Source organism: Numida meleagris, chromosome 2 (genome assembly GCF_002078875.1).
Source record: "Numida meleagris isolate 19003 breed g44 Domestic line chromosome 2, NumMel1.0, whole genome shotgun sequence".
NCBI classification, from domain to species: domain Eukaryota; kingdom Metazoa; phylum Chordata; class Aves; order Galliformes; family Numididae; genus Numida; species Numida meleagris.
In genome coordinates this window covers 87382618-87410294 of record NC_034410.1, presented here as the reverse complement: position 1 = coordinate 87410294, position 27677 = coordinate 87382618, and the positions used below count along the sequence as shown (strand labels likewise).

Sequence of the window (27677 nt, the reverse complement as noted above, 5' to 3'; positions counted from 1 at the left end):
CGCGCCCACGCGGGGAAGCACGAGGAAAGGCGCGTGACGCCCGTCGCCATGGCGACAAGAAGCCGGCGCGGCCCGAGGCGGTGCGGGCCCGGCTGGGACCCTGCGGCTTCCCCGGCCCTTCCTGTGTTACAATTAGCTTTTAAATCTACAGTTCATTCCTCCCTCCGCCAAAACACAGAACACACAGGAGAATGCGGCCGTGGTTTTAGCGTTTTATTGAACAAGTGGTGTTTCGTGTGCTCTTTTTAAGGAATCCACAAAGAAGACATTTTGTACCTCTACCGTCCCCGCCCATGGGAGCAGTGTGGTTCAGTCCCTGGCTCCATAATTAACGTTTCTGCAATAAACTATTTTACACCAAAGTAATTACATACACCAAATACAACGGGAGAGTGGAGAGGGGATGTCAATGTACACCTAAGGCCCTGCCATGGGACGATGGCTCTAGAAGAGCAATACACACCCAGCACTACCCCAGCTGTGTTATTGTCAATGTAAGTATCTTTATACAGCATTGCAAATGTATTTCATGACTTGAAATGTATTTGCTGACGGTAAAAAAATGGCTGAAACAAATGGGCCAGCAAAGAACCCTCTGGGCAATTGAAGCTTCGTTCTCCAAACAGTATCAGGACCCTTAGAAATCTGATTATATCCCACACCCAAATCTTCAGAAAGAAACATATCTAGTGTGCATTGAACGTTACTTGAAATAGCATTGCCAAACTATTGACACCTGTCGACTTCAGACCAGTAACGACACATGAACAGAGCTGTCGGTTACTTAAGAAGTTTTGGCACAGTTAGAGTAGGAACTGTAATCTCTTTAAAAATTGGCACATAGTTTGGATTGGGCTGGCTTGGCCCTTGATCCAAAGTCTCAATGATAGTCTGCTTCATATCTCTGCTGGCATCTCCTCTCACCGTCAGCAAAGCTGCGATGTGGTCATCCCTGCCAAAGAAACAAGGTAAGGCTGCCATCAGTTCCTGCAGAAGTAACGTTTTGTCAGAAATAAGTAGCACAGTTCATCCTTTCGCTCACTTTCAGTGTGGACCTCTAATTCTTAATCAGATCTTCAGTCACAAAGAACTGGCTTCTTCAGCTATCTGTAAGGCACTATTTTTGGCTACCCTTATGAATCTAGGATGCCTTTCATCCTCCCAAAACATAACGGGAATATTCTCCTTATTCCTTTGCCGTACCAATGAGTACTTAAATGCATACACCTCCTAGTCCAAGACAGGTACATTTGGTGTTAGCATTATTAAAAAAAAAACAGCTACGTTTCAAAACATGATTAATATGAACATATTACATGTTCTTTTTGAATTATCCCAGTGTTACAACGGAACTACGATATTATCTATTTTTGACTTTGAAGGCAAAGAGATTACCTGATATCTGGGTATTTACTGACTAAAGTTGAAACTTCCAGGTAGAGCAGAGAAGGGTCGGTTAGTTTGATAACTTCTGCGATAGCTTCAATGATATCACAGAGTCCTTCAGTGTCCTCTCCAGATCCCTGGAAAATGAATGAATGAATAAATAAATAAATAATTTAAAAATGACTAAAGCAAAAGCAACCCCGCAATATCTAGACACCATTATTTAATTAGTATTACTAGTATTTTGTCTCACAATGCTGTTAAATTCTCTGAACAACGGAAACTTTAGCCATTAAGAAGAAAATATTTGCCATTTGTCCTATGAAGCCTCTCCTCTTCTGCACTTCCCTGTTCTTCCTCATCCACAGACTTCACCTCCAGACTATCAGTAAAGGAAGCCATGTCTGACAAACAACGTGCCATATTTATCCATGCAACTCTGCATTCCGGTCTTTAACTTTTGCTAATCCGCCAACACAAACATTAGGAATAACCGATGAGGAAGCCAGGTCTCCCCTTCAAGTTTATGTAGAAATTTGCCACTGTGAGGCCACTGAGATATTGGTTCAGCAGCGGGCTTGTGTTTGTTCACAAACACTGTCTGTGCCCCCAGGTGGCATTCTTGTCACTCACTATTCACCCGCATGCTGGAGACACGGAAATCCAACTCTAGCTGTTCCTCCCACGCAATAAATGTGTGTGTTTTATTTTAAATTATTATAAATTACCAAGTTAACAGCATTATCCAAACAAATACTTACAGATGCAAGCTTCTTAAACAGAAATCTGAACTGCTCTGCTTCTTTGATCATTTTTTCTGCACCCTCTTTTCTCTCTTCTGCATTCTTGAAAGATATACGTTTCAACATGATTGCCCTGATGTATTCCACAACCACCCTTCGATGGGCCTCCATAGTCATCGTCTGAAAGAAAGAAGAGGTGGCTTATGCCAGTGATGCCTGCCCAAGTCCCCATTCCGAGCAATGATTAGGCTTTGAAACACGTGTTTGTACTTTAACCCCAGTATATGGTTTTCACTAATGTTATATACTTTGAATGGCTTTAGATTTTCACAATGCTAACGGAAGTGAAAATCTGCTCCGTTCACATGGCTTTTAAAAACAGAACTTTCAGAACGGGCTTAGCCAACAATGTTTTAACTCCAGGGAAACACAAGTGTGTCCTACCGAGTGCTACAACACATGGCACGCTGGGTAGGAAACTTCTTGTACTCAGACACAATTGAATAGCAGCTATAACGAATGTCCAAAGTTGTTTGACTTTTTTTTTCCTCCCTAAAGTGGCAACAATCACTACATGATGAAACACATGATCTCTGAGATTGGTATTAGTGACTGAAGAAACTCATGTCAAGCACTATTACCTCACGGTAACAAATCAGTCCTGGAAAACTTCAGTGGATATAGACTAGTTCTGTGACCACCTGATTTCTTTTCTATACTTTTCCTGGACTGAAAATTCTTGTAATTCGCATACTTAAGGCCCCCAGTATCTGTAGATACGGACGATGAAGAGGTTAAAAGGTCAGAGAAACTTTGAGCAGTCCCTTCTATCTCCACAGGAGCTCAAGTAAGAAAGAATAACTATGATTCTGCACCTTACAAACACTCCCAAGAGTTTCTTCAAAGGCCTTATGCAAAGCCTGATCTTGCTACCTTCAAATATTTCCTGAATCGCTGGGAATAATTTGAAGACACACCACACACCAATTGACTTTAACTCAGTAAAGGACAAAACTAAATAGAATAATACTAAAAATTAAAGGCTAATGAAAAAAAATAAAATCCTTTGACAGGCCATGGGAAAAATATATTAAGACCACCTAACAAGGGACATTTTGCTGCTATAACAGCATTTTAAACACGGATTATGCGCTTGGTCAACCTCATGTTGCCAACTTAACAATGCCTTATCGCTTTATTGTACACATTAAAACTAGAAATTGAGTGTGCACATTTATAAAAAAAAATAACTGCAGGTGAACAAAGCTAACTTCAGAACAGCTACTCCTTATGTGTCTACAAACTTCTGATGTGAGGTAGAAAAATTCAAGCTGGTAAGAATACAATTTAGTAATATTACAATATATTATCTGCATGAAGTCCTGCAACTCTAATCTCTCTTCGAAAGCATCAGATGGCTGTGAACAACATAGACGAGGAATGCCTAATTCAGACTTAAGTAATACCATTACAGTTTATTTTCCAGTGCTGAATCAAATCAGAATTTCAATTTCTGTGTTCCAATCCTACATCCCATCAGTATTCATAAATACCAAACCAAAAGGACGTTCAGAGTATATTAGCAAGGTACCGTAGAATATTTTGCACCTACCTTTTTATAAGGCTTTTTTATTTTTGCAAAGTCATTAAAATAATCCTCTACAGTGACACAAATTGTTCCCACAGCATTAGACCCCGACAACCACTTCTTTGTCATCAGCTCATTAAGATGGGGCTGAGAAGATAATAATTATAATTGATGAGAAGAAATTTTTGACATTTTTCATCAGATTAGCGCGAGTTAGAAAAATAAGGAAACAATCCTAAGCGTTACACATTTCTGAACTACATTCCTTCAACCAAAACCATCAGTTAATATAGAAAAATGATGTGATAGGCTGTCAGAACTATAGCTGGCATAGAGCGCTACCTCAGCATCCATACCAGCTGCGTATGTAAACCAACTGCACTAACCTAAGCATTTATTTCACACCAGTTGTCCAAAATCCTTGAGGATTTTTTCCTATTTAAATGTCTATGCTGAATAGAAAAACTAAGGTCCAAGAACAAAATTGCCTTAGGCGGACAGTTCCACTTTTACAAGAGGCACCTTTAAACTGTTGCAAGAATGAAATTTGGTGCTCGTTCCCTTGAGCTGCTACTGGCTATTCTGACGTTCCTCTCCACGGTGCCACAAAATTCTTGTGTCTGTGCCAAACCTGGTGGCCTATGTGCTTTAAGCCTTTCCCAGAACTCTGCAGCACGCAGTTCCAGTATTCTCAACACCCACATAGCCACCTCGTTTCCTTTTCCCAGTGAAAATACTCTGCGTATCAAAGCACTGTACAAATGCTAATGGAGACACAAAGCTTGAGGTTAAATAATTTCAAAGAATGATCACTCAAATGGATTGAGTGCCTCTTCATAATCAATTAACATGGTTAACAAAAAACAAAGGTTTTGCTGAAGAGCTCCAAGTTTATTCTAAACTGTGCTCCCACATCTTTCTTACTGGGAATCATTTCAAAATGTTATTCACAACCAGAATACTGAGAGCATCTTTCTTCCTTCCCCATCTCTCAATTTTTCTGCCTTCCTGCCCAGATTCCCAATTTCTTTTTAACCATACGTAGCCCACCCCTTCTTTTCCCTTTCCCTTTCTTAGGGGGATTCTATCAGAAGTCAGAATTCTTAAACTGAATTCATCAGTCAGAAACTGACAATCTTGAGTGTCAATCAACAATCTTAATGATTTTCCCTATTGTACCTGTACAAAGATAGCAGCTTATTATCAGTAGCAAATAATCCTTATAACGCAGCTGTGCAACTGTTTGACACTCTAAAATATATATATATTCACTATTACAAAGTACCTGCCTGAAACAATCCTGTAAAATAGAATTAAAAATCCTTTCAGTCTCTGACACTCAAACTGTACCAACGAAGTCTCCTTGCATTTTGCTAGCACACATTCAGCAATGAGGAGGCTTCATACCTAGATTGTTCCTGAATTATTTTTCCTAGGAAATAACGGGTTTTGTGGTTTTGTTGGGTTTTTTTGTTTGTTTGTTTTTGAGGAAAAAAGTTCCAACCTCTAAATCCATGAAGACTTCATCTAGCAGGCTAGAGCATCCTTCTTTGGCAATGATGTCTAAAATCGCATCCATGCTTGCATGACTGCTTGATAATGTCTCCTCCATTTCAACTTTCAAGTATTTTCTTTTCAGACTGACAATAGATTCTCTGTGACAAATAACAAGGCCTTTCATCATCCACTGAAGAAGATGCATTGCTACTAAATTTTCTGAGTGCATGAACAGAAATAGACATACTAGTCTTATTTTTGCAAGGTGAAACAATGTTTTCTGCTTGCTTTGGGAGCCCTAAATGACTCTTCAGCATGATTTTCCAGTGACCACGCTACATTACTTGTACGTTGCTTCAAAAAAATAAAAAAATAAGAACTACTGCTCATCTGTAGCCTTGGGAATAGCAGCAGAAAGAGATGAACAAGAGATTGGATTGCTAAACTCTGAAACGCATTAAGGACTTTTCTTGTTTTGAAACATAGCAATGAGAATTTCTTTCTCCTGCTTTAACATTCTGAATACAGTCAGCTATCCTCTTCATTTCTTCCATTTCAGTCCACCTCGATCACAATGCTTGAAGGTGGACTGTGAGAGAACAAATGTAAGGAAAGATAATCGGTCCCAGGCAAACTGGAAAGCATTTTTTGCAATTCTGAAAGCAGAATGGCTTTTTGCAGGTGAATGTGATTTGGTTTGCCAACAGGAATAACAAGGTTTGCTTCCTAAAACATTAAACACATTTAAACCTATTGGCTTTCTTTAGTCACCTAAACTATCTCCACTGAAACCCTCTTTGTATACAAAAATCAAAGAAAGTCCTGGGAATGTGTAGTATTACAAATTAAATATCAACATTTATTTTTCCACAATATAGCGAGAAAATACAGACTTACTTAAAAGTTTGACAGTTGTTGATGACTGCAATCATGTATTGAACATAGCACGGAGGATACTGGCGATTTTTAAGATGTTCTTCTTTGTAAAACTGAGCTTCATCTTTGTATCTGTAACATTAAACAGACACAAAATCTGTAGTAACTACACACTGTGGAATCAAATGCTCCATAAAGGCTTGACATTTATCTACGAGTATTTTAAAGGGCTTGTTGTTCACGTGACGTTTTGTCTCTCTGTTTCTCTCTTCGTAATGAGAAAGGACTATCAATTTGAAATATCAAAGAAAGAGGAACTGACTCCAAAAACTAGAGCCAAAGAGGAACCCACAGTGCCACTCACCAACACAAAACTTCTCTGGGGAAGGAAGGATGAAAGCAAGAAAAGAAAACGGAAGAAAAGCTTGGTTGGGACGTAGCGACAGAGACATAAAGAAACACCCACAGGAAAACCAAGCAACAAAGAAAGACAACTGGAGGCACATTAAAAAATATTTATACTTTAAAAATCGCTTTACCTGGTTAGAAACGAATTCATCTGTTGAAGACAAAGAAGGAGTACCTTTGTTTTCAAATCCTCACTTATCTGAGCAGCTACCTGAAGATTCTGCTCAAACATCTACATTAAGAGAAAAAGTTTAGTTGTAAAGACAGGCCTATCTCAGTGGTAAGTAAGAGAGAACAGGCACTAGCACTAAATCTACATATGCTTTTTTTTTTTAAACAAGCCTAGACAACTACTGCTGACTAAATCAAAAATCAGTATTTCCATAAATGCAATTAATAAAAACTTGACAAATATTAGTGAAAAGCTGCATGCATTCCTCAGCAAAAACAAAGTACACACTTCGTATTTCTAGCTCAGAAAGTTTTGCACTGGACCAGAGTTCCTGGATCACATCCTGCAGCTAGTAACAAAGAACTTTGTAACTAGAATTCCATTATTTTCCCCTATACACAAAAGCAGCAAATCCACATAAGCCATGTGGAAGAGACCCCTAACCCTTAGAAACAACTAGGCACAAGATCCAGGTGACCTACAGGGAATCGCATTTGAGAGAAGCGGCCTGACAAGTAAGAGTCCAAAGCTAGATGGAAACACCTGCCCCTTTATGCTGAGAACACGGAATCACAGAATGGCTTGGGTTGGAAGGGACCTTGAAGACCATCCAGGAAATTAAAAAAAAAAAAAGAACGAAGCCTCCAAGTGTTGAGCTGAAAAGGACAAATCAATACCTCGAAAATTCCCTCCACCTAACAACTCTACAAGAAAAAAAAAAAAAAACAAACCAAAAAAACCGTACTTCGGTAAGTCTTAACAATAACATTCCAAATGGTTTGGCTTTCTGCTCCCCACCACTACACCTATCCACATTCTCCTTCTCCATTTTTTTTTTCTAGAATAAACAAATTTTCTTATACCTGAAAAACAATAGCTGGGAGTGTAGTCTGATAGTACCCATCTTGATCTGCTTCTGGCTCAGTTTCTTTTACCCAGTCTTTTTTATCTGTCTCCAATGCTTTTCTTAGCCAGCCAATGATGTTAGACTACATTAAAAAAAACAACCAAGAGAAAGCAGAGATTGTTTAATTTAGCACAATAAAAGCAAAAGGAAATATTACAATATTTGGAATTGCAGTCAAAGAGAAGCGCGGTAACAGATAACAAGAAGTGACGGGCATCAAGTCCAACCGGTCGCGGTTGCTAGGCATGTTTTAGTATCTAACAAACTAAAGCAGCTAAAGACCTCCTTCCTCTGCTTGGCAGAGCTCCTAGACTTAGGAATTCAACTGAACAATACAAGAACAGCCAGTCCAAAGTTCCACATACCCCAGTATCCAGTCTAAGAGGCAAATAACACCAAATCTTCAAAGAAAAAATCATTGAAAAGCCTGGCAACCATATACTGATTCCTTTGCCGTGTAGCTGACCAATTTCTGGTGACTTGTAGTTTAAAAAAAATATGCAGCGTCACCCGTTCCAAACAAGACACAGCGTTTTTGTATTTAAAATGCACTTGAAAAGGCAAGGACAAAAGGAAACGCTATGCTTAGGCAGTTGGCAGGCATTAAATGAAAAAGACTAGCAAATATATCCCATGAACATCCTGATTACCTTGAACAGATTGCATCGGTGTCAAATGTTGATAGAGTTACTACAGGAACCAAGCAGCAATCAGCAGCTTCTAATTCTAGTAATACCTTAACTATAAGCACTGTGAGTTCGTAGGTGCCTGAGTACAAACACTGGAATTCTTTCCTTTCTAATAAAACATGGTTAATAGGGTCTCTAAAGCCTAATTATTCCTTGAAATTTCATGATTTACATCCACAGAATCTTCCGACTATATCTTTATAAACAAAGCTGCACGCAGTATATGAAGACCTATAAAAGTAAAGACATGGAGTTCATAATTGTCCACGTATTTCCCTCTGATGGAGATACAGCACACTGAGTACTAAGGCACCAGTGTGGTTATACATCCATATGAAGGAATCTTTGAATCATGACTACTTACAGTAAGCGTTGACATGTACTTGCTAAGAAGCTGATCCACCACATTTTGCGAAAGCAGAAGATTCAGAGAATTTGCATCCACTTCAGGAGATAGCTCTGAATTCCCCATCATCTCTGTACTGAGTTCAAAAACAGAACAAAACACACCACAACATTTCAGATTAGTAGAGGAAAATGAGATGAAAAAGCTAAAGGCTGCATAGCCTTTGTGGTATGATCGCTGTAGGGGGGAACGTTTATATTCTTTGTAAATGCACTTACTGTCACTCAAGAACTTTTTGAAATGGATATAAAACTATATAAAAGAACAGGCTAGAAGAAGCTTTAGCCCACATATCTTAATAAAAAGTGTTACAGAAATTGTAAATATTTTAAAATATTTAAATATTAACCCTTCCAAGTATTTCTAACTTACTTATGTAGGAGAATTCAGACTAAGTAAGAGCCAACTTCCTCCATCGGTGAGCTATGAGCAGTGGATGTCTTAAATTTCAGAGGTGATGACAGACAATTTACACACTCTCAATTTGAGAATGGGAAAGGCCAGTTAAAACCACAAAGCGTTCTGAGCAGAGCTTCTCAAAGACCTTCTCTTGTGCTGCTTTACTTCCCCATCAGAGCTAAAATATATCCGAATAAAACCTAGCACTGCGTCTTGCATTGGTAGAGAATACACTAAGGACAAGAGGAGAAGACATCTTACAAGCTAAATCAAAAGTGCATGTCATGTGTACAGTACCTTAACAGCACTACTGGCTGTACTTGCTTGATTGCACAGGATTAGGAAAAACTAGAGCAACCCTCAAGAACATTTTTAAAAGGTTTATAGAAAAATAATCCTTTACAATGAGATTTTTCCTCTGAATAAGATTTCTGTAAGTTGCTCAAAGCATAACATAGCAAAAATCCTTAATATTTTGAGCTTAAAAAATAAAATCAATAAAGCAAAACCACACTCCTCAGAGCGCTTTAGAATCATAGAATCAGAGAATTAGCTAGGTTGGAAAAGACCTACAAGATCATCCAGTCCAACCATCCACCTACCACCAATAACCCACTAAACCATGTCTCTCAACGCTGTATCTATCTTTATTAACAACTGATGCAAATATATTCAGTGGGGGGGAAACAAAAAGTTCCCCCCTCTGAGTGTTTAGTCTCTAAATTTCTGCGAATTCAAATTGTCCTTTGGGGATACGCAGCGAGTCAGAACAGCAGTGCTTCCACATCAGGAAAATCACTGCAGTCCTGAAAACATACTACTGCTCATCACTAAGGAAACAACACAAACACGTTGCCTGTGAAGGTGTAAGATCTACCGCAACGGAACCCTTTACATCTGTAATATCATCCTGACGTGCAGGAAAAGAGACTGAAGATATTAAGGGGCTCAAGGTTTTCATAAAGCTGAATTTCACTCTGTTGCTGTTTGCGTAAAGAACACAAGTAATAGCAGGACCTGTTCTAGAGTCATTTAGGGGTAAAATGAGAAGCTGGTTATGGCACTACGCCATATTAGAAAGTATTTCTAATCTCATTATGTCACCATTATCCGTACTTCACAAGGCCACAGAAACATCAACCTCTTCTCAAGGCACATCAACTGCAGCCATAGAACAAAGACCACAGACTCTTAGCTCCAGTCCCCAAAGACTTTCTATACAATACTCCCTTCCCAATTGTTACCAAGGAAGCTATAACACAACCCTTGTCAGGAGGCTTCTAACCATCGCAAAGGGTTTATAATTAAGTTGAAATTTCAGCCAAAATTGTATTCTCTGGAAACTAACGTGAGAAAACTGCTATTCTGCCTTTCAGGGCAGGCTTGATGCCAGCTCTGCTGTACCTTGTAAGAAAGGTACTCAGCCCTGGGCCATCATCCAGATACACAGCACCATTCATTCTGTTCATCCGTGCTCAGATCGCTGACGCTATCTGCAGCAATGCTGTTGAACTCTTCTCAGCAGTTGTATCAACACTCGATGGTAGTATCTACTAAAATGGTGTCATGAATATGGGCATCATCAAAATCTTACACAACCTAGCTGTTCCCTGAAGTACAGATTAAAGCCCTGATCCCAACTTACTGCAGGTTTAGTAACTGCAGGTTTAGTAACTGTAGTATGTTTTCAAAGCTCTCACTGACGTAAAGATGAGAGACAAATACATCTAGCGCAGTACAGACTGCATCCCACTCCAATATTAGTGGCTATTATCCAGGTGGAGATCAATATTTCTCAGCTACAAATGGAACATAGTTCTAAAAACAGCTTACAAGATACACTCCACTGAAGTAGAAAGCGATTATTTGAAATTCTTATCCTTCTAATTTATAAAGAGAAGTTATGCCTGATCATCTTATCAATTCATGACATGGAAAAGAACACTCAACGCATCTCTTATTGGCTACAAGTTTCTCAGCTGGTTTGGAAACGCAGCTGCAATAAACAAATACAAGTTTCCATGTCCTCTCTGATGTTCATCTACATTTATTAAGAGACTAGAAAGGACAAAACTATTTTCCGTACAAGCGAATAGGAGCGGAAAGCTTATTTTTCATACTGGGAAAGAAGGTTAAACTGAATTCACAGAAGTTTTCATGAATTCATGGAAGTTTTTGTGATGTCACAGAAGCCAGCACAGTTTATTATATTGAGATCCCTACAGAGAACTGTTAATTGTACTGTTAAGAGATGTCCAGCGATTGAGATTTGGTTAAGCTTTGCAAGTATCCCACTGGAACACTTCAACCTTCCCACTCACAGATCTAAGCCGATTCCACCCATTCCTCTACAAACATACAAAGGAGCTAATTACCACCCTTATAATGCTCTATTGTAACCTAAAAGAACACAATTACCGTGCTGCCCTCTCAGGCCTCTCTGGTAGGAAAGAGGAACTCGCAGCCTTAAACTTTTCCCGAGGTGTTTCCTCATTGATAGTTCTTGGTCTAAAAACTGTCTTAGTGGAACATCAGCCCAAGGCCATAAATGAAGAACCCGGGAGCAGGATTTCTGCCCAGACCACATCCCCATAGGTAGAGGGAGCCCCACATTTCTGATTTGCATTCACTGCTTCATTCCTCTGGCCTTCTGTTAATAACAAAGAAAAGGCCAATGAACTCAGCTCCTTTATCTTATCAGTAGCTGTATCCTTAACAACAGCTGCATCTCTCGTATGCCCTCCTTGCCCATGTATTAAGCATTCATTAGGGGCTGCTCCTGGATGTTCCCTACAGGGAAGAAAAGCAGGAGAATGTCACAGTGTCAAGTAAAGCAACGAGTAAGCCAAAACATCTTAAAACGTGATAAGGATTCTCTGGAACGGCCGCATCTCCAACCTACTTGCTAAATGACGCTATACTCTAAACCTCCCAAGAGTTCTATCTGCTGAAACAGTGAGATCAAACAATTGAAGACAGCAAAAAACAAACACAGCGCAGATTCTGGGTCAATGCCAGCTTCTGAGAACAGGGTTAGTCATAAAGCACAAAAAGCTAGCACTACTTTTTCCCAAATAAATCAGTTGCCTAGTAACTATGCGTCAGCAAAAATTAAAACATTGCCATTTGAGCTGTTTCTACCAGGAAAATGATAGAACAGAGCCAACCCTTAAGTTATTTCTCTTGAGCACTGTGATATGTTGAAACTAAGAGCTTAACAGTATCACAGGAGAGAACCTATGGACAGAAATTCTTCTCAAGAAACAAACTGCCACATGGTTCCAAGATAAAACCTGGAGGAAGTTACAACACTCTTTCCATTTAACAGTGACAAAGCAATACTTAAACAGTCCCACGCTCTGCAAAGGAGAACAATATAAAGTAAATAATCATACTAATTTACTGGGGCTGGGCCCAAGGAAAAACATTTTGCTTCACACACAGAAGCTCTCCTCTGCTCTCCCCAGTACTGCACAAACACACTGTTTTAGGCTGACAGCAGCTCCACACTGGTCTGGAACGGCGTTAAAAACCTCAAGCTCACAAAGCAACTCAAAACAAAATATTAGAAAACCTGAAGAAGCTTTAAGGAGTAGTTTCCAGAAAGTAAAAGACATTAACAAACATCAGTAAGGTCCTTTACTATTATTCCTCTTCTGTTTGTTTTTTTTTTCTAAGCAGTTTTATCTTCTTCTTAATCTTCTGTTAATAGACATGCAGTTATTAGTACACAGACTGTGTTGCGTACGCTTATTCTCGACTTTTCTAACAGAGAGAAAAATGGGACTTTACCTTTTGTAAGTATTTAAAACCCAAGTTAGAAGGCTAACAATCTCGTTTGCTTCCAGATCCTCTGCAGCAAGCTCTTGCATGCGGGTGGACAAAGCCTGATGGTACATGCTTAGTAATCTTTTGAAAATGTCATAATGTGGGGGAAAGCACTGATCCAGCAGGGTTTTAGCCACTAGAAGGTCATCGAGGACGTATTTACGTATGATTTCGAGATGACGCACAAGCCACATTTTGTCAGATTCTCTAGTATCTGCTTGAGTGCCTTCAATTCGTATGCTGACAGTTCTTTCCAAAATGTTGAACATTTTCTCCTTCCATTTCTTTGGTCTGCCAGGAGGTATGAACCCAGTTTGTTTTTTCCGGTCTAACATGCGTCTGTCAATTTTCTCCTCCCTTTCAATTATCCTAACAACAGAAACAAGCAAGGTCGGATCTCGACGGACTGTAACGAGAGATCTCTGAACCACCATCCACAGCTGCTTGGCCAGCTCCTCAGAAAGTTTCTGCATATCCCCAAAGTACGTATGGATGAGGTTCATGTCATGTGTGTTTTTGCTGTCCATGCGATACTGCTCATACATCAGGTTATCGCGAGAACACTCCAAATCCATCAGTTTTCGATGAGCTTGCAGAAGTTCCCCTCGCTCAATCAGGTCTTGGGTCTCCCTCACTATCTCCGGAACTGCAACAAAGGCAAAAAAAAGAAGAAAAATGTGTGAAAAATCAAAATTCCAAAGATAAATTCAAGACAACATGAGCACTAGGAAACAAATGGGAAAACTACATTCAGTGTTTAAGGAACAATACAGAATAGGATTAGGATTCAGTAGCAAGAAGAACAAAAAATCCATGCAGGAAACGTCCCTACCAGAATGACAGATAGTGATAAAAGCTGACAATCAAATAAAAGAAGGCTCATTAAGACAGTTACTTACAAACATTAATTATGGTGAAAAACATTTGGTTTGTAATAAAAACATTGGGTTCACTGAGAGGGAAGTTATCATCAGCTATACTTTGTAACAACCTCAGGGGAAACACTTCACACCCAAATCCTCACAGGATACTAGAGAACAAAAGGCTGCCTCAGGTCTCGATGGCATTCATCCGTGTAAACTAAAACAATATCACTGAAACAAATCAGCACCAGAACGTACAAAAGTCTAGCAGAGAACAACTTTTTAATTTAAGTAGAAATACAAATCATCCCTGAGGTTCTTAGGTGTTGTGTGAACAAGATTGCCAGGAAGTCCTCTGACTGGAGATCTCGTTGCTTCACGTTCTGCATTTGCTTGCAAACTTTGAGGCATTTGCCTCTGAAGATCATCTGGGACTATTTTTACCCAAGCCTTGCTGAAGGCACCCAGCACATTTCACATACATCTGAACTTTCTTTCCGTAAATGCTGCCTGCATAGTTCAGATTTTTATACTAAAAATATGATTCCAGCTACCGGTTAACAGCAAGAAGCTTCTCTGTGACTTCTGCTTGATGATGAAGATAGGCCAGATTGGAAGCTCTCACAGAGAATTTTAGATGAAAAATATACTTAACAGTTAAAAACATGGCATCTAGGTGATTCCTCCTTAATTCTTCATTCCCAGCAAGGTTTAAAGTTTCCCACATCATTCAGTAACCATATTGTTTGTACCACTGTGAAGTGCTTAGAGATTGCGATGGATTATATAAAGAACAGCAGATTACCTGAAAAGATGTTTTTGAGATTTTCTACAGCAGCTGCCAGCTGGCTGTGTTGCACTACAGCATCCTTCACATCTTTGAGGTTTTCAATGGTGTTGATGCTCTGTCTCCAGTCTTTATTGACATCTATCAGAGACTGCTGAATGTCCTTGACATCATTCAGTGCATTGTGCAGTTGACTTAAACCTGTTCGTACTCCATCTAGCTGTGACTGGATTGCCGCCTTAAACGCAAACAAGAAGACAAGGAAAGAACTCTCACATTAATCATTATGTATTGTAAGTACTGTATTTTCAATATTCTCAAAAAGTTTTATCTAGATAGCAGTATCTAGTATTTCCATATTAAAGAAGAATAACAGCGGGGAAGGTAATATTGCAGCTTACTAGAAACATATGACTTTGCGTGTGTGCATCCATGTGCTTTTTTGGAATAAAGAAAAACATTTTGGAGGACCTAGATACAACCAATTCACCTGCAAACTACTATTGGAAGTTAGACAGACAGGTCATCATCTTTATAAGTCTATCTTACACCAGGAATGCTGGAAGGGAGAATGAGGTTTCTTTGTGTTTCCTGCATGAGTTCGTTTCAAAGGGAAACATCAGAAGAAAGCGGATCCAGAGCTTTCACCAGGATGCTCTGCATGCACAGATTATCAAAGTATTTTATTGAAGCAATTACTATTTTTGACTTGCAAATGAAAGTGTTCTAAAATAATTCTTAAGTGTCCTAAAAATACCTTCCAGCCTGCAGTGCCAAAATTGCAGAAAAATCAGAAAATTCAGCCAAAAGAACAAAAACCTCACATACAATCATAGAATGGCTTGGGTTGGAAGGGACCTCAAAGATCATCAAGCTCCAACCCCCCTGCCGCAGGCAGGACCACCAACCTCCATATCTAGTATTAGACCAGGCTGCCCAGGGCCCCATCCAAGCTGGCCTCGAACACCTCCAGGGACGGGGCATCCACAACCTCTCTGGGCAGCCTGTTCTAGCACCTCACCACTCTCTCGGTAAAGAACTTCCCCCTGATACTTAACCTAAATCTTCCCTCCTTCAACTTAAAACCATTTCCCTTTGTCCCGCCATTATCTACCCTTTCAAAGAGCTGACTCCCCTCCCATTTGTAGGCTCCCTTTAGGTACTGGAAGGCTGCAGTGAGGTCACCCCGCAGCCTTCTCTTCTCCAGGCTGAACAAGCTCAGCTCCCTTAGCCTGTCTTCGTAGGGGAGGTGCATAATGTTTGGTTAATGTAAAACAAGCAGATTGACAAGGCAACTACTAGATTACTATGGCATACAGAGAGATTATTGATACAGCTATCTCTTGTGACAGGTAGTATTTGAAATAATGACTCTTCAAATGGGCCGTTACTCCGGAAGATCATTTCAAAGTCTTGACGCATTACTAACATGCATTATCAAGCATACCTTCATGAAAGAAAACAGATCACATCCATGTTTTAGATACGTACCTTTTTAAAAAATATGCAACTAAGACGAAATTGGGCAAGAGAAAATGAAACTGGAAATAACAGAGTTCAAAGGACAAGCCAAAAGCCAGGCATCAGTGAAAACGCCATTGCTGATCTCAAGGACTTGAAGCAAACTAAAGAAATGAGGCACATGCAGTTTAGCCAGGCACTGGGCATAAATGTTGCTGTACACGTAAGGTCAAAAGGCCTGAGCTGTCACGGGTTTCTTTCTGTCTGTTACTAGAAGCCAAAGAGGAAATCCTGGTAGCTATGAACAACACTTACTGTGTTCTAAACGTAAAGGGAACGTCCTAGGAAAACACAGTCAATCTTAAGCCACAACTGCTTATGTACTTCCGAAATGCGATACACCGATTTTACTGATAAAAATGTATTTTTCTATCAAACTCAATACAATCGAGCAGCGGTAAGGCATTTTTATACAATATCTGTCTACAGAACTGCTGCATTAACAGATTTTCTCTTACAGCAACTGAGGTATCTAGAAATGCAATGCGGTACTTCAACACCGAGGGAGGACACAATTTTCTAAAGCTGACTGTAGTTTATAGATCATAGGATAATTTAACATTCAGTACTTCCAATGCAGTTTTTCAATTTATTCTGAGGCAGACCTTCCAAGTTTTACACGTTCAAATTTGAACATACTTAACTTCTGTAGAAACTTACTTTAAACAGAAACCATCAACTAATCTTCATCACCGACTCAAACAGCCAAAGGAATTGCTAACAACAGACATCCACCCGGATGTTCAGTTTGCCTGTCAACAGTCAGTGGGGGATGCTGGGAAAGCACAAGTACAGCATGCAGACTTTTCCTCCCACAACACATATTCACCTTAGATTGGACTGACCATCGCTTACATAAAACCTAAACAAAACCATTTGGAACATTGGGAACAGTGCTCAATACTTCAGTTTTTTGGTTTTGTTTTAACCCCTCAAGTGATAGCCCTCAGCATTAAGCTACACAGCTGGGATCCTTGCTACCCAGTCTCCTTAGAGCTCTGTGGAGCTATAATCCACTATAAAGTGGAATAATGCCTAAATAGGCATTTATAAAACTGAGAAAGTTGTGTTCAGATATTTATTGTCTGCTGAAACAGCCAGTTGTGGCACTGGACCTGGCCAGGGGTCCAGTGCCACAAGAAACAAGATTAAAAACTTAAGTGACACATTAACATGCAGTGAGCCAAGAATCTTCCACTTAAACTGGGTTCTAAAAACACATGGTCTACCTGCCCCCTCCCTTGCTCATCAGAATCCATTATCCTTTCTGGTCTGAAAGTCTTAAATACTTCTCATGCTCCTTTCAGTGAGGTTTTTAGTTTTTAATCCTTCGATGGATACAGAGGAATTACTTTTAAAGCTATTCACCTAAGAAGCCTGCTGGCATCCTGGATTTCACTGCTTACAGTAAACCTCATGTTTCTTTTTTTGTTACTGTAAATACAGTTATTACTATTATGCTAAGAAGGACTGCAGGCTATTTTCAAGACTACACCGTGGACAGAAACATTCAAAAAATCCTCAGGTTTTTGGAGTCCTTTAGCAAGGATTCAAGAAACCTTTTCTCCTACAATCATATCAACATACAACATTTGGAAGATTAAGCTATCATCATCCATAAACTCAAATAAAAGTCAGAGACCAAACACGTTTTCAGCACTGATCTTTTTTTCCAGAGTCAATCATCAACTTTTGTTACACATTCAATACTCAGGCTACGCTGCAGGAGGGAACTAGTCTATGGATAAACTGTACAAGCTACAAGTGATAAGAACATTTGAAATGCTTGAACAAAATTTCAGCGGGATATAAAACACTTGCTTGCATTAGTTTCAGGATGCAAAACTTCTCTTTCAAAATCAGACCAAAAATTCAAGTCTGCGATTTAAGACTGTTTGGATGAAAATGTAGAAAGAGGAAAGAAAAAAAAAAAAAAAAAAGGAAAGCTCATTCTATACTGCGTACCTTGAGTCGAGCTTCCACTGAAGCCTTCTTACGAGCTTCCCTCCTGCGATACTGCTCCACTTTATCCAGCTGATCAGGACGCTGAAGCATTCCCGCCACCCTCTGAACAGCTGTCGCAACCGCTTCCCTATCTGTTTCCTCCATGGCTGATTAGGACTTCAATATGCCTTCATAATTCAGCAGCACTGAAAATAAACATAACATTTTTAGAACGTTCACTCGATGGCTCTCCATCATTTCAAACTTAACTAGAGAAGAAGCTTTGGCAATAGAAACGGTGCAAGTGACAGAAGCATCATTAGAAAGCATTACAAACAATAGGAGCTGGAATTACACAAGAATTGCATTTGAAATCACTTAGCTCTGTTTCATTACCCGAAACGTTCTCTGGTTAGCATTTTGTATTTACCTTGCTCTATGGAAGCACGTATCAAAAAATGATAAAAATAACGAAAGAAGAACAGCAAATGTTCATTTATAAAACAAATGCTACGTAACATAGGGTAGGTTTGCCTATTAAAAGCGGAATGAGAGACGCATGTAGGAATCTTGTGGCTGCTCCATGCACAAGCTTTCCTAAGAACTTAAACCTGTTAGAAGTAAGACCTCTATAGTCCCCTTGCAATAGCTCAAATTTGGTATCAATAGTGAAGAGAAACATAGCTGTGGAAGCTCTAAAGCTGAAGAGTTAACCATTATGCACTTTCATTTAGAGTTTTGATGGAAGATTTTCCCCCCTACTTTATTTCCTGTTCTTACAGTAACTGTCTATCAGAAGTGCAGGTATGCAGGGAAAAATTAATCAAATATTTTACCCAAGTCCGCAGCAAAATTTGTAATGAAGTCAAGACATGCATGCAAACCAATATGAGACTTAAAAAGCAGAAAAGGTAAAATTAGCTGGCTCTCAGGCAGACCTGCTTTCTCAGGCTATTTAAGAGAAGGTAGAAAAGGATCCCAATGATCAAAGATGTATGAATATGGTATCTGGACGACTTTAATAAATGTATCTGGAATTCCTGATTCCTTCCAAATGGGAAGGAATGTTTATCCAGTGAAGGTCTGGAAAGCCTGACCCAATGCCTCCTGTCAGGAAGGGCTGTCAGAATCAGAGGATGGCTTGGGTTGGAAGGGACCTCAAAGCCCACCCAGCCCCACCCCCTGCCGTGGGCAGGGCTGTCCCCCACCAGCTCAGGCTGCCCAGGGCCCCATCCAACCTGGCCCTGAGGACCTCCAGAGATGGGGCACCAACAGCTTCTGTGGGCAGTCTCTGCCAGCGCCTCACCGCCCTCTGAGTAAACAGTATGAGCAGAGTTACGATAGCTTTAACACACGCAGCCACCACTCAGGCACCCAGTACACCTCATGGAGGAAACTACAGCACGCTGCAACCTTCTGACTGCACAGCGACGTGCTGAGGTGGCTGGGCCGTCTCACAACCACCAGCCGCTCACACAGGAAGAGCGAAACTTCAGGGAACCGTGCCAACTTCACAGAGACTGTCAGCCACCACCACGAGCAAAGAGCCAACAAAAGCAAGCCCGGCGCTTCAGGAAAACCTCCGCCGACACACAAGCAGACGCGCGCCCTCCGCCCCAGCACCGAGCCAGCGGGCAGGGCCAGGCCGCGGGTTCTGCGGGACGCAGCCCCAGCCCCTCAAAACAAAGCCGGCAGGAAGCGCAGCGAGCCCCGGCTACCCTCAGCTGCCGCAGCCCGGCAGGTGCCCGGAGGCCGGAGCCCCGCCCCGGTGAGCCCGCAGCCGCCTCCCGCCGAGCTCCCTCAGCCCCGGCCCCTTACGCCACATCGGCCCGGTGGGGCCCTCGGCACCCCCTTCGGCCCTGCCATCCCCAGCGGCTCCCCATATCGGCCCCCTCCGCTTCCCGTTGCCGGACTCTGGCCGCCGCTGCCGCTGAGCCGCTCACCAGAGCCGGTGACCGCGATACCACTCACAGGCTGCGGCAGCCCGCCCCTCGGGACGGCGGTGACAGTCGAGCAGCGCGCGTGCGCCGAGCGCAGACCCCCTAGCGTCAAAGCCGACTACGCAGGCGCAGAGGGCAGCCCACCGCTTCCCCTCGCTCGCCGGGCGGCGCGCGTGCGCGTTGCGCTGTCTCACCCGCGCCTGCCCGGTGTCGTGAGGTGTGGATGGGGCGTTCTTCCTTGTGTTGTGAGCCTGTCTTGCAGGAACAGCTACCGGGGCGTTTTGCGGCCCCCTCAGTTTTCAGATCGCTTCTCGGCCAAAAAATAAATTAAATACAGAAGCCAATGGGACGAGTCGGTTTCCTTCTCCGTGGCTGTTTTCGCGGTGTGCAGAACTCGCGGTGCTGCGCTGAGGGCGGGCGGCACTGGGGTCTGCGGAGTCGCGGGGCTGCTGCTTGTCTGGAGTTCTGTGTCACGTAAAACCGTGGGACGCTAAAAAAGACGTAGGAGGATTTAAATTAGAAGCTCGTTGGCAGCTAGGGTGGGAAACGGGGACGAACGCGGTACTCTCATGTTCCAGCCCGGCAGCTGCGTTTGTGTAGGGGTTGCCATAGCAGCTGCGGGCAGTGCCGGGGAGGCGGCGGGCTGCGAGCCCTGAGACCGAGCGGGGAGCACGGCAGCACGCAGCCTGGCGCGGGCGGACCGGCGCTGGATTTCTTTTCGTAAAGAGCGGTGAGGCAGTGACACAGGCTGCCCAGGGAGGTAGTGGGATCACCGTCCCTGGAGGTGTTCAGGAGCCGTGTGGATGTAGCGCACTGAGGGACATGGTTAGTGGGCATGGTGGGGGTGGGCTGGTGGTTGGACTACAGGATCTCAGAGGTCTTTTCCAGTCTTAATGACCCTGTGATTCGATGATTGGTGGTACAACAGACGAGCTCATACTGTCAGTGTTGTTGATCGTTATCAATATAGCGTTATACAGTCATTTTCTATTCTGTTGATTTAGGTCAATTTTTGAGTGGCGGTGGAGATGGAAGAGGCTGTGGGAGATGAGGCTGAGTTCAGGGGGAGAGATGAGCTGCGCTCCTCTCCTGATCGCCCTGCACAGCAGGAGCCAGAGCAACTGAGGACAACACAGCTCTCATCTAAAACTGACACTGAACTCTGTCCACCTCTCATTGCTCTAAAAAAGGGTAAGAGAGAGAGTAATGGTAAGTACTTCCTGTTCACTTTATGAGGGAAAAAATCCAGGAACAGTATGAGCAACTAATTATTTAGAGTGTCTAAATGTATATCAGTTGTTCACATACTCTGAGCAGATACATGCTCTTATGAATGTTCCAGTGTAGGGACTGCAACGTGCAATTTTCAGCTTTGTAAATAAATACATATAAACACATACATGTGCATATGTTTATAAGGCCAAGTATAGTGCTTACTCCGATCCCTTAACACACTTCCTAGTGTTGAATCATAGTAATGCGATTAGAAGAATTTTTCTGGAGTTAAAATGAGTTCTACTCTATAGTCTAGTATACAGTATGGCATATGGCATGATATCTCTTTTCTCAAAAATATTAACAGTGAAAATAGATTCAGTAGTTCAAAGATTATTGAGTGCGGCCCTTCAAGGACATCAGCCATCTCCTTCAGCATTCCTGGCTGTAACCCGTGGTCTTAGATACGTCCATTTCACTTAACAACTCTCTAACCTCATCCCCTTCTACCAGACCAGGGAATACCTAAGCAAACTGAACAAACATGAGTCCATGGGCTCTGGTGGGATGGACCCACAAATGCTGAGAGAGCTGACTGATGTCCAGTATAGATTCACCAAGGGGAAGACATACTTGCCCAACCTGATAATCTACAATGAATTGACTGGCTTGTTAGCTGAGGAGAGCACAGTGCATTTTGTCTACCTTTTCTTCTGTATGAAGAAACAATTTGTGGTTGGGGTCTGTTACAGGCCACCTGATCAGGGGGAGCCTGTGGACAAGGCTTTCTTGCTCCAGCTGCAGGAGGTGTCGTGTTTGCGGGCTCTTGTCCTGATGGGGGATTTCAACCACCTGGATATCTGCTGGGATAGCGGAAAGGCGGGCGGCAGACAGTCCAGCAGATTCCTGGAGTCTGTTGAGGATAACTTCCTGGTCCAGGTATTAGATGGACTGACCCAAGGTGAAGCCTTACTGGACCTGGTGCTCACCGACGTGGAGGAGAGCGTTAGAGGGGTTAAGATCGGAGGCAGCCTGGGCTGTAGTGATCATGCCCTGGTGGAGTTTGTGATCTGGAGGAATGCAGGCCTGGCAAAGAGTAAAGTCAGGACCCTGAACTTCAGGAGAGCGAACTTCCAGCTGCTCAAGGAACTGCTGGGTGGGATCCCCTGGGAAACTGTCAAGGGCGTGGGAACAGAGCAGAGCTGGCAGCTCTTTAAGGACACCCTCCTGAGAGTGCAAGAGCTCTCCATTCCCCAGCAAAAGAAATCGAGCAGAGGAGGCAGGCGACCGGCATGGCTGAGCAAGGACCTGCAGCTTAAACTGAGGGAAAAGAGAGAAATGTATGCGAAGTGGAAGCAGGGTTGTGTAGCCTGGGAGGAATATAGGGCTGTTGTCCGCATGTGTAGAGATAGGATCGGGAAAGCCAAGGCACAGGTAGAGCTAAACTTGGCTAGGGATGTGAAAAATAACAAGAAGGGGTTCTACAGGTACGTAGGCAGGAGGAGACAGGTCAAGGAGAGTGTTTCCCCTCTGATAAATGAGGATGGAGAAGTGGCTTCCTCAGACGTGGAAAAAGCTGAGGTGCTCAATAAGTGTTTTGCCTCGGTCTTCACTGGTGGTGAGGCTCCCCGTGTCTGCCAGGACCCTGAACCTCGAGGTGTGGGTGAGAGGAGTGGATTCTGTCCCACTGTAACAGTGGAACAAGTTCGAGACCTCCTCATGAAACTGAATGTGTAGAAGTCCATGGGACCAGATGATATCCATCCTAGGGTTCTGAGAGAGACGGCTGATGTGGTTGCCGAGCCGCTCTCCATCATATTTGAAAAATCATGGCTGTCCGGTGAAGTCCCCGGTGACTGGAGAAAGGGAAACATGACTCCCATTTTTAAGAAAGGGAGAAAGGATGACCTGGAGAACTACAGGCCGGTGAGCCTCACCTCTATGCCTGGGAAGATCATGGAGAAGATCCTCCTAGAAGACATGTCAAGGCATATACGTGACAAGGAGGTGATCCGAGACAGCCAGCATGGCTTCACCAAGGGCAGATCTTGCCTGACCAATCTGGTGGCCTTCTACGATGAAGTGACAGCAGCGGTGGATGGGAGGAGGGCGATGAATGTCATCTACCTGGACTTCTCCAAAGCCTTTGACAGGGTCCGTCATCACATCCTTCTCTCCAAATTGGAGAGGTATGGATTTGAAGGATGGACTGTTCGGTGGGTTAAGAACTGGTTGGCTGGTCGCAGCCAAAGGGTTGTGATAAATGGTTCTATGTCAGGGTGGAGGCCGGTCACGAGTGATGTCCCCCAAGGTTCAGTCCTGGGACTAGTGCTCTTCAATGTTTTTATCAATGACATAGATGATGGAATCAAGTGTACCCTCAGCAAGTTTGCAGATGACACCAAGCTGAGCGGTGCAGTCAATACACTGGAAGGAAGGGAAGCCATCCAGAGGTACCTGGACAGGCTGGACAAGTGGGCCCATGAGAACCTAATGAGGTTCAACAAGGCCAAATGCAAGGTGCTGCACTTGGGCCAGGGCAATCCCAGGTATTTATACAACCTGGACAAAGAACTCCTCGAGAGCAGCCCTGCGGAGAGGGACTTGGGGGTCCTGGTGGACGAGAAGCTGGACATGAGCCAGCAGTGGGTGCTGGTGGCCCGCAGGGCCAACTATGTTCTGGGCTGCATTAAAAGAGGAGTGGTCAGCAGGGAGAGGGAGGTGGTGGTTCCCCTCTACTCGGCTCTTGTGAGGCCCCATCTGGAGTACTGTGTCCAGGCCTGGGGCCCCCAGCACAAGAAGGACATGGAGCTCTTGGAAAGAGTTCAGAGGAGGGCGACCAAGATGATCAGAGGGCTGCAGCACCTCTCCTATGAGGAGAGGTTGAGGGAACTGGGCTTGTTTAGTTTGGAGAAGGGAAGGCTCCAGGGAGACCTCATTCTTCCAATATTGGAAGTATTGGCCTTCCAATACTTGAAGGGAGCGTATAAACAGGATTGGGATCGATTGTTTGTGAGGGTAGATGGCGATAGGACAAGGGGGAATGGTTTTAAGCTGAGACAGGGGAGATTTAGGTTAGATATTAGAAGGAAGTTTTTCACACAGAGGGTGGTGACGCACTGGAACAGGTTGCCCAAGGAGGTTGTGGATGCCCCGTCCCTGGAGGCATTCAAGGCCAGGCTGGACGTGGCTCTGGGCAGCCTGGTCTAGTGGTTGGCGACCCTGCACTTAGCAGGGGAGTTGAGACTTGATGATCTTTGAGGTCCTTCTCAACCCAGGCCATTCTATGATTCTATAATTCTATGGATTTAAAACACGAGAACGAGACAAAAAAAGAATGTGACTGGCTGTAGATAAGTTATCTTACTTAGTATCAGGAAAACATTAATACCCTTACCTGTCATTGAAACAACTTTTAATATTCTGATCATAATTTCTAGGAGAAACAAATACATTTGCTAAGTTTTTGATTAAATAATTTAAAGATCTTCAGAAGCTCTTCAGGAGGCTTAGATAATCAGTGATATATGTTTGTACTAATAACAGATGTCTTGTTTTTATTGCAAATATTAGCAGTCTATATTCTTCAGGTGTTCATGTGCATGAGTTGTTAAGTGTCTGCAGGTAGCAAGTTTGCCAGACATGAGCCTGACAGTCGGAGTTTAAGTAGAGGAGGAATAACTGGATGAGAATAGCAGGTGTGAAAACTGATAATATTTCAATTTGTGATTTTTCCAGAACAGGTTTCTTCAGGCTGGTACCTTAAATTATTGGGCTTTTTTGTTGTTTGTTTTAACCTCTTCCCCTATCAGTATGGATTCTTTGCAGTTGATAAAAGCTATTAAAGGACATTCCCCCAACAGTTTCTAAGGGCTAGAAGCACACGTATTCTACATCATTTCTTCTTTCCTAGGCACGGAAAGTAAGTATCGTAGACTTGGAGGGTTCCTGAAGACAAGGAATGCTGAGCTAGAATCTGCTGTCACAGGATTGTCTTGGACTTCTGTTCTTCCGGCAAGTGTATTCATTCTAATAGAGGTGGTGACTCAGCTGCCTTTTGTCTGTTAAATTTTCTTCTGTACAAATTGTTCTTGAAATTGTCATTGACAAAGTTAGGCAATGTTTGGCCTAATACTGGAGGGTACAGAGTTCATTTAATCTCTATTGAGTATAAGGAAGTAGAACAGTGAAGCACTCAAAAATATATACTGTTAGGCTGTTTACTTTCTGTGCTCTCAGTGTGTGTTACTGGGCTTTTGTTTCATAGAATTTTTGATCATCTCCTTTCTTTGCCAAGATGAAGATTTATATTAGTTAAGAATACTTGCATAATGTCATATCTGCAGCATCTTGATATCTCATCTCACTTTAAATGAGCTGGCTTTATTTGTGGAGGGAGTTGAGTCCCTTCCATCCATAGCTCTGAGCAGGCTTATTTAACTAAAATAATTCAGATTATAATAATTCTTTCTGACTCCAGTCACGGTCTGGGCACAAATGTTATTTTACACTGCATCAAAAATGTGTTTCTCCTCTAAGCTGTGAATCAGGTAAATTGTATTGTAAAAAGTGGTAGTTTTTTTTTTTTCCCCTGCAACACTGTCAAAACATTGTATTTTCCTTCTCTTGTTCTCCTCCACCCCAGGTACTAAGGGGGCATTTATTAAATCATGTTTGGTCATCTAATACTCTTGGTGAAACAGCACAGTAGAAATTACATCTAGTATTTGGCCTCTAGTATCCTTACTGAGACGTAAATAAGAGAAATTGCCACCAGAGAGAGTAAAAGCTGTACTGCTGTAATGTTTTTAGAGATTATATCTCTATATCCTTGTTATCTCTAATAATTTTGCATTATGTAATGTGGAAATCTTTGGCTTTTGCTGAATTACATTTGACCTGGGGGAAAGAGAAAATGAATACTGCCTCAAGAAAGGCATACACAAGAGAACCAGCTGTTAGCATGGGGCTCAGAGATGCTAAGAGACTGACACATGTAACAGGGTTCTGCACAGGAGAAGAATGAACTCTGAGTCAGAAAATATGTGGCTTATAGAAACATCAGAATGGTACTGACCAACAGCTACTCATATTTGGGTGGGTTTTTTTGTTGGTTTTGTTTGTTTGATTGAGTACAAACGACCCTGTTTGTAAAGCAGGATTGTTCCAGCTATACAGTTCCTAATTGAGAGTACTGGAAAGATGAAGTAATTTATCATTGGTTTTTCTCCATTAAAAATTGTGAGTTACAAGGACACTCTAGGCATCCCAGTCACTCGCATTATTGGGAGCTACTTACAGGAATGCTTAGTGTAGTGACTCTTCGACCCAAATCTTTCATCCTCTATGCAGCTTCTGAAGATTAACTATTGACTTAAAAATATTAGTTAACGTATTTAGTCTGTTCACACTGTCATGAAGACTTTACAAAAACTTTTGTCTACATAAATTTTCTTCTTTACCACTTTTCCGTTACCTATATATAACTTGCATATTAAATATCAGTTGTTTATTTGTTCCAGTGGTGACTGATTCTATAGTGGATTTGTTTTATTTTCTTTTCCACTGAGATAATAACTTGATACTGTATGTTAAAATGCTGACAGTGTAGAAGTGGATGTATTTCTAGATCTGGAATATGGACATTTAGAAGTTTGGAAGCTAGATTCATAAAGCTGAGGTTTGAATTAGAGCCATTACAGTGCCAGGATCCGTATCTCATTCTGAAGTCCTGTTCTGTAGTTTTTGTGATAACAGCTTTATGCTGGGAAGTAATTTTGGACTAGCAAGTTAATTATTAGTGGTTTTTAATGAGTAATAGCGATTCTTATTTTTGCTTTCCTGTCCTTTGGTGTAATCTTTTTATAGTCCTGCTTGAAGTAGTTATGAAAACACCTTAAAAATTAACAATAAAAAATACAGTCCTTAAATGCAGTATAAAACAGCTGTGGGGAAAAATGATCTCTCTGTAACAAACTTATATTTTCTAGACAACTGCTAAGAAAAGTATAGTGCTTTCCAGTGAAACTAGGAAAGAACTAGCCAAGCAAGCTAAAGTCACCAAAGAGGAGAGAAGAGCTCAGATAGATGAAAGACACAAGTATTTGATATCAAGGTTATCAGATGGAATAGACTTAAGTGAGCAGCAAGTGGAGGAGGCCATTATTTCTGATGACAAGGTAAATATTTATTATCATTAAATTATTGGTATTAAGTACCTTTCCAAATTTTCCAGTCCTTTAAACTGGTTCACAATTAATACTGTTGTAATTTTGTTTTTAGTTTCAACTTATAGAACAATTCTTTGCTCCTAATGGACTTAAAAAGTTACTGTTCTTTTACCAAGATATTTTGCAGGTACGTTTCTATTATTACTTCTGCAAAAACAATGTATTTTTTTTTTTAAATCACATGACTGTTGCAAAATTCAGGAAATCTTAGCAGAGATCTTTTTTCTTTATGCCAAAGAAAATAGAAAAGAACCTGATTCTCATTCTTTAGATACTGC

General features: G+C 41.9%; 2 protein-coding genes across 13 annotated transcripts in view; one reads left to right on the top strand and one right to left on the bottom strand.

Moving 5' to 3' along the window:
- Positions 198-20392, bottom strand: EXOC3 (exocyst complex component 3). 4 transcript variants are annotated; one of them, XM_021386969.1, is made up of 13 exons: positions 19986-20139; positions 18036-18220; positions 14568-14787; positions 12864-13545; positions 8631-8748; positions 7534-7659; positions 6630-6730; positions 6112-6222; positions 5222-5372; positions 3742-3864; positions 2148-2309; positions 1396-1523; positions 198-952 (listed from the first exon to the last, which is right to left on the bottom strand). In XM_021386969.1, exons 2-13 carry the CDS (start codon positions 18177-18179, stop codon positions 781-783), a joined length of 2238 nt encoding a protein of 745 aa, XP_021242644.1. In that variant the 5' UTR covers positions 18180-18220; positions 19986-20139; the 3' UTR covers positions 198-780. The 4 variants fall into 4 exon arrangements, with proteins under 4 accessions (XP_021242644.1, XP_021242642.1, XP_021242643.1 ...); XM_021386967.1 differs by having other exon boundaries at positions 19958-20115; XM_021386968.1 differs by lacking the exon at positions 19986-20139 and adding an exon at positions 19833-19971.
- The window catches only part of LOC110393739 (dynein heavy chain 5, axonemal-like), a 155023-nt gene continuing 147901 nt past the window's right edge, over positions 20556-27677 (top strand). For 5 of the 9 annotated variants that reach the window (XM_021386961.1, XM_021386958.1, XM_021386963.1 and 2 more), the window contains exons 1-5: positions 20605-20779; positions 20959-21163; positions 25083-25183; positions 27160-27348; positions 27452-27526. In XM_021386961.1, the coding sequence (XP_021242636.1) occupies positions 20983-21163; positions 25083-25183; positions 27160-27348; positions 27452-27526 (546 nt within the window). In that variant the 5' untranslated portion in view covers positions 20605-20779; positions 20959-20982. Of the gene's footprint in view, positions 20780-20958; positions 21164-25082; positions 25184-27159; positions 27349-27451; positions 27527-27677 lie in introns of all 9 variants that reach the window. The other 4 variants (XM_021386957.1, XM_021386965.1, XM_021386964.1 and 1 more) reach the window with 4 other exon arrangements.

Bases quoted from the DNA above. Each gene is read 5' to 3' on its own strand.
- EXOC3 (XM_021386970.1), bottom strand. From the start codon at position 18,179: ATGGAGGAAACAGATAGGGAAGCGGTTGCGACAGCTGTTCAGAGGGTG. The intron at 2,310-3,741 runs GTAGGTGCAAAA...TCTTTCTTTCAG, and splicing joins TAAAAAAGCCTTATAAAAAG to ACGATGACTATGGAGGCCCA. The intron at 1,524-2,147 runs GTAAGTATTTGT...TTCATTTTCCAG, and splicing joins TGTTTAAGAAGCTTGCATCT to GGATCTGGAGAGGACACTGA.